The 8,838-nt window shown below is 39.0% G+C and overlaps 1 protein-coding gene across 1 annotated transcript; it reads left to right on the top strand.

The window, feature by feature from the left end:
* Nucleotides 1–399: 399 nt before the first annotated feature.
* MIS18A (MIS18 kinetochore protein A) lies at nt 400–1,901 on the top strand (the record flags this gene model as incomplete). Its single annotated transcript, XM_010076698.1, has 3 exons — nt 400–522; nt 1,038–1,131; nt 1,850–1,901. Coding segments are annotated over 3 exons (269 nt in total), but the record flags the coding sequence as incomplete, so codon positions are not given.
* Nucleotides 1,902–8,838: the final 6,937 nt, after the last annotated feature.

Raw genomic sequence — 8,838 nt, 5'->3', positions numbered from 1 at the left:
CGCTGCTCCCCCGGGGTGGGGGGAGTCCCTCCTCGCCTGGGCCCTGTCCCCCTTCTCCTGAGGGAGCCGGGAGGTCCTAGGGAGGGTGCGGAGGAACAGCCGGATAAACGGCCTGTGAGGCGCTGCCGGGGTGTTCCTCGGGGCAGGGCCGGGGAGCCTGGGCCTGGAACCCGGCTTTGGGGAGGTCTGTGCGAAATGCTGGGGTGTGAGCCCTGCTGAGGGCAGCCGGCCCCTGGGACCGACCGCAGGCTGAAAGATGAGAGTTCATAATTATACTGCGTAAAGCAGGGGTGAACACTCTAAAAAATTTGTAATAGATTATTACTTTTTTTTTAGAGGAGGGAGGGGGAGAGGGAGAGGTGTTTTCTCTTGAATAAATGTTATGTATCTTTCTTACAGCATGGTAGAAACATTGGTATGCTCTGGCTGCTCAATGACACTTGGCAACATCTACAGATGCACCCCAAAGCATCTTGACTACAAGAGGGACTTGTTCTGTTTTAATGTTGACTCAATTGAAAGGTAAAGGCAGAATTTTTATTGATAAGCCTGACAGCTAAATTTCACCTGCCAGCTACATTTCACCTGCCAGGCATCATACTAAGGGATGGTCCTATTAATATTTGTGGCCTGTCTAGAGGTAGCTGTTTCTGCCACTTTGTTGCATAGTGGTTTTCTGTATTACTGCTGTTAGCATCATAGTGCTGAAGCGTGAGAAACATCATTGGTGTAATAATAGACAAATCCTAGAAAAAAAAATACTGGGGCTACCTTTTGTGTAAGAAATTGTATGTCTCTTGGAGTTCTGACTTTCGTAAAGCAGTGATGTCTTGGTAGTTCTGTGCTTAAAACTGTTTTAATTCCATCATACAGTTTGTTTACAAGATTACCAAGTATGCATGCTTTTTTATCGGTGGAATCATGCTTCCACTTTGCTAGTGTATTCATCATAATCACTGAGAAAATGGATGAGTACTACACTAGGGTTTTTTTGCCTTCGGAGTAGAAATTGCACGATCTAAACTGTAGTGTATCAGTTACGCTCTAGGATCCTCAGAAAAGCAAGCCCTTACTGATGAAGAACCTTTAACTCTTGAAAGTCGAGCTGTCTTGGAAGACGTGCTACAAAAGGTAAGATTTAACCTTATATCATTCTTTGTTTAAATCACCTGAATATCCTTGAATGGTTTCTACAAAATAGCTTGCTTCATCCAGATCAATTCTTTAGGTTTTAACACAGGCTGTAATCTTTCATGCTATTAACATCTTGTGTTATGCAAAATTTTCAGTAACTTTTTCTTCAGTTTTAAAGGTAATTAGTATTTTCTGTTTATCAAGCACAGCGGTAGATTCTCTTTACTGACAGACATAAAGAGGAAATTTCTTTTCTAATTAGTTCTGATTTACTTCTCCAGATTTTCACTTGACTTTGTCATGCCTCTTCTGTCTTTCATGTAAACTGACTTAATGCTTTTGCTGTAACTTTGTATTGAAATATTACATAATAAAGAAAGTTGTCAGTTTGCTCTACTGAAAACTTCTGATTGTGAGTAGGGAGAGTTGGGAATGTAGTGCAACAAAGCTGGCTCTGAAAGCTGATGCTTGTCTTGCAAAAGCTGAATGTGTGGATCTGACACTTGGCAAGGTTGGAGACAATTACAGATTTCAGAAAGTGTGGAGAGTTAATGTTAGAGTTGAGTGAACTTTCAAACTATGAAAGTAGCAGGAATCGAATCAAACAGGATTGGTGATACAAGATAAAATCTGAGTGCTTATTGACATTTGCACTTGCTCTTTTTATTTTCAAGTTCTGTTTATAACCAACTATCTTCCCCTTCTTAATTTACAGGCACATACTGTATTAAAGGCTCTGGAGACAAGACTGACTGCTGTTGAATCATGTATGGCTTTTCCTCACAATAAAGCCTGAAAGAAATTACATGCAGGAAGTTTAACTGCAGGAGAATGATGTATATGAAACTTGTCCTTGTAATCCTCTGGAATCTGTAGGAACATTGCAAAAGCTGTGCAAAGAACTGAAAGACACTGGTGGCTTGTGCTGTGGTAGAACTATACTGACTCTGAGTATTTGCCTCTGAGTCTTTGCCATAGACAAGGAGCTCTTCCCTTTTCTGTTAAAAGGATATTGCAGAAAGAAAGAGCATGTTTTAATCAAGTTTCTGTAGACTTTTTGTGTATATGTAAATATTAAATTTAAATTTTTCTCTGAAAGCAAACCATTGATTTCCTGACTTCCCTGCTATTTAGTATCTATTGAACTGGGTGTGCAGCTCCTTCCTAAACCAATTAAAAAAAAAAATATCCCTGTAATGTCTGAAAGAACAACATTATTTTTCTTGTTTCAACAGCTGTTGCTTGACTTGTGCTCAAAGACAGGAATGGGACAATAACTGTATGGGGCAGTTTGATTTTTTGGGGAGTTGTTTTCAAGTTCAAGGCTAAAATAATTGTAAAGAAAGCTTTAAAAGCACTAGGTAAAATGGATTTCCATGCAGTATTGAAGGTCATATGTTTTACAGCTTCAAGGCAAGGAGAATTAACAAGGCTGGTAGTAGCACATCTGTATGCAGAGCTTGGTGTATATTTGAGCAATAAATTCAAGATGTTAATTAAGAACAGTGGTCAGTATTTTGTTCTTTTAATGTGGATATTTCAGTTATTTGTCTTTCATCTTCTCTGTATTTGTCAGGGTTTCTTATATAGTGTGAGTGTTTTGAGTAATTTTTTTTAATAAAACAAAAGCAAGCAGTTGTAGTCTAAGGAATAGTTTTAAAAATGATTTATTCTGTTACCCAGTGCTACTTAATTTTACTATTGCAAGTTTTTAAGTCTTCTCCAAAATCCTAGAAAGAATTTCCCACTGTTCTCCATTAGTAGGCACCATTTCTCTTATAAAAGCTTCTCCACTCACCTTTTCTCTATTTACTGCTTTGTTGTGAAGTATTACTCAAGTTTAGCCTGTAGTGATGGGTCTTTTATTCTTTCTCATTCAGGTAACTAAAACATTGTCACTTGCATACCTGCTAAAGGAGTTCTTACCAGTACTCCTCTTTCCAATAAGATTAATTTTTGAGGCAGTTTCTTCTAACAAGCTTTTGAATGCTGCTAAGTGACACAATAGACTTCATCCTTCTTGTCTGAAGAGAACTATGAATTCTGCCTGTTATTTGAAGGTCAGTTTATGCTTTTCATTATATTCAGAGTATGTTTTTGTTGTGAATGTTAATAGTTGATGGCTTGATAGGCCTACTTTTTCAGACATAATGCTTTTCCCATATATATGTATTTTTTTAATGTGGTTTTCTTTTTCTATTAAGCACAACTATGGGAGCAGGGACACAAGCCCATAAGGATCTCTGTAGATTGTGTAGAGATTAACGTGTTCAATTTTTTTGCCCAAAGGTTGAGAGACAAGACAGCATAATCTTTTACATCTATTTTTCAACAAAGTAGCAGCAAAACACAAAGGTGCAAAGAAACTTGCATGTTTTTCTGATGCTTCCCTAGCCAAATGATTGGCATGTTAGAGGTGGGAGATTTATCAACCTGGAGATGGTTTCTAAGTAAGTTCTTGTACTTGTTCAATTATATTATTAAATAACCATTTTAGATCTACCCTTGATGGAGAGAATAAGGTTTGCTGACCTGAAGCAGCACCTGTAGCTTTAAACATGTTCCTCCATTGAAGATGGAGAGCACAGCTAACTTTTTCAGAGGGAGTTCCTTCGATTCACCAGCTAAGTTCCTTCTGGGGCTTGTTTAGGTAGATTCCTAACACCTGTCTCTTGTGTTCTATATATTGCTACTATGTGTAATGGAAGTGAAGTGTATATGTAAGCAAGTATTCAAAAGAAGAAATGGTTGCTTATTTTAAGGTAAGCATGTGAATTCCGTAACTGTCCCTCTTTTCTAGCTATTATGGGGAAAAATACCTGCTGAAGGAGGAACTGGAGAGACATAATCCCACCTCTGTGTCCCTGAACTCACAGGCAGAAGCAACTACAAAGAGTCTGGATTAGAGTATGTCTGCCTGTGATGAGAAATACACCAGTAACACTTTTTTAAAAAGTGCATGTTGAGTAACCATTTTTCTCCTTGGTTTAGTGTTATGGTTTTCTATATCTTTATTGAATACCTGCATTTGGCATCAGGATATATTTAGAACAATGTCTCATCATATTGTAGGTGGGAGGTCTGGTACATTAACAACAGACTCTCTTAAAATAGTGTTTCCCCACACTCAAGGGTTGCCAGCTGCTGCTTTGCTAAGGTGTGCAATGAGCAGTCTAAACTTAGAATAAATTTAATATGGGTGTAGAGATATTTACATCTGCATGGGGAAATGTGTGTGCTTTGGTACATATATTGTTCCAAGAAGCTGAAATTTTTTTTACTGTGAAGTTCAGTTAGGAGCTAGTATCTTGAGTAGTTAACTGGGGTTAAGTTGATATAATAGAGAATTTTTCTGTTTAAAAGTAGAAATGTCTATTATGGTGCACTTTGATCAATTTTTAAACATTAAGGAAAGCTCTAGTTGTTCCCTAAGCAGATATAGTAGCAAATTTTTAGTGTGCCAGCAGGATCTATAGTATACAGTAATATGTAAAAATATTGCTCCTTGCCTAATAAGCAGTGCCTATTACTGGGTGACAGTTCCTTCTATGCCCAATTTCTCAGTTTCTACCCTTGAATGCAGAATAAATAGGAAGTTTAATTCTTCTTTGGGGGGGGGTGAATCTGCATGCTCTGTGCTACACTTCCTTATACTTATCCTAGGTATTTTGTGCATTATGCTTTGGGAGGGGGAAAATATACCATGTCTTCTGAGTTCTTTAACTTTGTATGCAGTTAATATGGCAGGGATTACATTCAAGTCCAGCAGTACTTTGTAGCTCATTCTAATTAAGCCCTTAGGGAGAAAGTGGTATTGCATAAAATACATGTCTTTGGAGGATTAAAATATCCCGATTCAAATTTTTCAAGTTACAGAAAAGTGTTTTAAACCACCCCAAAATGCTGATAAGAACAAGCAAAACTTCATATGTACAGAATCCACTAGAAGGAAAGGAATGAGGTAGACAACACATTCCACATAAAGAATGTATTTAAGGATGGATAATGTTGTGGTGTTCTCTGTTACTTATTAATAAACACATAATGGAATTGTCAATTGAAGAAAAAGGGGCAAAAAAAGATCTGTATAATGCTTATGAAAGGTGAAAGCTGAGAATTAACTTACATGAGACTGGACTTTATCCCTCCTTTAAAAACAGTTTATAGGGAATAATAAACACATAATGGAATTGTCAATTGAAGAAAAAGGGGCAAAAAAAGATCTGTATAATGCTTATGAAAGGTGAAAGCTGAGAATTAACTTACATGAGACTGGACTTTATAAACTGTTTTTAAAGGAGGGATAGGGAATAGGTGAGCTATATTGTAGTCCTAGCGTTTGTCTTATGACTGTAGAGGACTGTTTGCTAGAGTGTCAACTTGTCTGAAATACTGGTTATATTTAACTGTTTTACTTAAACACCTCCCCCACCCTGTGTCTTTAGCTCCAGGTAATGCTGACAGGAACCATCCCACCCAGTTGGCCTGCTGACATCCTGGCTACTGTTACAGGGAAAAAAAAAGGATGTTTTTGATTGAAAGTCCAACGGTTTGTCTCTTTTCTTACCAATTTTGCATATACTAGCATATGTATCTGTACTTGAAAACTGTCCCTAACAGCTTTCTTTCCCAAACTCACTTTGAAGTCATACAAGCATTTTTGGCAAGGGATATTGGTCAAAGCTTCAATTGGTGATAACTACCTTAGAAAATAGCAGCTTTGACACTAGCACTGTGAATGGCCTATGCTGGGAGGATAAATATGCACTGTTTTCATGTTCTTTGTGGGCAAAATCTAGTTTACTGGGGCTCTTCTCAAGCTGGGAGAAAGCTGTTGAATGACAGTCATGTTAACCATGTAGAAGTATTGATAAATGGGCTGTAAAGCATTTAGCAACACAGACATATTTGTCCATAAAGGTCTAGGAAATGTGAGGGAACAAATGCAGGGGTAATCTTTACTTTTTGCATAAGAATGTGGAGTGTCCAACAAGGACAGCTAGCAAGCTTCATGCTGAGTTTGGCATCTGGTGGCCTTTCCAGGTGTCTTTATTTTTGTTACAGATAACACTGATTGAGCTACTGAGGTTAGGATTTCAAAGTTGCCAAAATGACAGGGCTACAGATTTTTTTTTTAATTTCACCAGAATTTCAGGTTAGGCTAAGATTCATAAGTTAGGCTGAGATTGCCTTTGTTATTTTTCCAAACGGCACTGTGGCAGAGGCTAGACATGCCTTCCTAGGAACATGTCCCAAACAGGCAATGCTCTTTGAGTGTGGTAGTTCCTGGCTAATCCATATGATAATCACAGCTCTTGGTTTCAGGAGAGGCCTAAAAGGTGAGGGTCTCAAAATTCTTCTGGCTTTTGTTGGACTTCTGGTATGAAAAGCAGTAAAGATAATGAGTAGGAAAGGAACAAAAATTAATGTTCTTGTCTGGATGTGATTTCAGCTCTAAAATGGTTTAGAAAAAGCATAGGAAACAGTTAGATGTGCACTGCATGGCGGGATGTGGTAGAGCCACAGGTCCAGCAGATAGGAGTGGGCTGAAAATGGTAATTGCTGCAGTTAAGCTGAAAGCACCCTGGATACAACTGGCACTTCCTGGAAAGAAACCAAGCAAGCAAGGTGGCTGAAAAGACACAAGGAAAAGAAAGAAGTGAAAGTGCAAAACAAAACTTCTATTCAAGGTGGGACAGATCTTACTTGGAGGGAGAAGGGAATTGAGGGGGAGGAGGGGCACTAAGATGAAGGTGTAGACACTCATGGCTGTCCTACGAGTGCTCATGAGAAAGGAGAACATCCCTTGAATGAGGTTTCTAGACCAAGAAGTTAGGGTCCCCATGTCCTCCACAGGCAGGGAACGAGGCTTCTTCCCTGATTAAAGGTGGCCTCCTCATTTAGAGACCTGAGATAGGTGTGTAAAGTGAAATTAACCATATGTTCAGAACCCCTGGCATCCACTAGTGCCCTGTAGTTTATCCACATTTAGACCTTGAGAATTCCCTAGCTGGAAAACTGCCTCCATCAATGCCTCTTCCTCTTCAGCTGGCAGGATTGAGGAAAGCTGAAGAAGAGTCTGAACTGGAGAAAATGTGCTGGAGCAGAAGGAACAGAAGGTGAAGAAGAGAAAACTGGCACATAATATCCTGACAGGAAAGCATGGTACTGTGGGAGTAAGCATGAAGAAAAGAGACATGTGATTCTGAAAGGAGCAAAGCACCTGAGTTGGTTTAGTTCCAGAGAGATCTGAACACTGGATTCCTTTAGGTCTCTCATGTACACAGGCAAACTGACAGGTGTAGCTACTGGAGAGTAAACTGACACAGCAAATTTTCTGGAATAAAATAACTTTTATTCTCTCTAAATGTGTGTTTGTGTGTTGAGGAAAAAAACACCAGAGTGGGTGTTGTAGTGCAGATGCATGTGTCAAGTCCTCTGTATGAATAAGGCAGCAGATTCTCTGAAAACTCTTCTTACAAGTCTTAGGCACCAAAGGATTTCAGAAAATATATTCCACAATTGGAAAGAGGAAGTCAATTAAAAATTCTTAGTGAAAAAATAACAGGAGTAAAGTAGCAAAGGAGTTTAAGTACTAGTAGATTTTTTTTTCAGTATCTCCAAAGAACTGATGATGTTACACATGGAATGAACACTTTGCTGCTTTTATATGGAGCAAAGACTTGGAATGTTTTGTTAGTGTAATTAATTGCTTTAGCAATCTAGTCAAAATAGTAGCAAGTGCCTATACATCTATTTACAGTATCAGCACATACTGTTCAAATTTTCCAATTATTGCTAATACCCATTAATACAATTAAAACTGTTATGAAGACTTAGTACTATCTCCCCTGCTTCTCTGTCATGTTCACCTATGTGCCTGTGGTCTGAGGTGGAGGGTCTTTTTTTCTTCAGAGTGGATGGTGCAGCTATTTGTCAGTGTCCAGGTTCTTCACCAGATGCTGTACTGATGTTGGTAGTAGGGGGTTTCTTCGAACAGCTTGGTGCTATTCTTGCACATTTCCAAGCAGCTGATTGCTAATGTATCTTTCTGATTGGTCTCCAAATTTAGTAATAGGTTAACAGGCTAGCAAAATCTGTGAGAAGATATAATGCTTTGGGGTAATAACTGGAGTTACACAAAACTAATCTACATTTAAACATAAGATGTTAATTAGCTGCCTGCTAGACACTTCTGCCATTGTAGCTAAAACAAATTAGACTGTAGTCAACTGACTATTGGCAATGGGCTGATACAGCTACAACCAAGCTAAAGAAATACAAGACCAGACAAGCCCCAACCATGTTTCTCAAACCTTTTAAGCCTTTTGTTGCTATGTGAATACAAGGGCTGTGGCCTGCTGGTAGCGGTGGTGACACTGTATTGACTGTGCAATGGGGCTACAATAGCAGTGAGGCTCACTTCTGCAATGCCAAGCAGCATGATGCCATCCCAGCAATTGTTTCCACGGGTCTCCCATGGCTTCCTACTGTGTGGCCAGAGAAGTGGGGTACCACAGTCAGCTTGAAAGTAAGCACAGAAACAATTGTGTTTTCTTTTAAATTAACAAGAGCTCCAGACTCAGCCAAGTCACCCAGGAGACCAAACCTATGTAATTTTATAGTTCAAGGCTTTGTGTTCATTGCTAGGACAAAAGCGCTGGGGACATAAATCAGTGTTATCAATGAAGGCACTTTCGCAGC

Source organism: Pterocles gutturalis, unplaced genomic scaffold (genome assembly GCF_000699245.1).
Source record: "Pterocles gutturalis isolate BGI_N339 unplaced genomic scaffold, ASM69924v1 scaffold51513, whole genome shotgun sequence".
Taxonomy (NCBI): domain Eukaryota; kingdom Metazoa; phylum Chordata; class Aves; order Pterocliformes; family Pteroclidae; genus Pterocles; species Pterocles gutturalis.
This window is presented reverse-complemented; position numbering and strand designations above follow the sequence as displayed.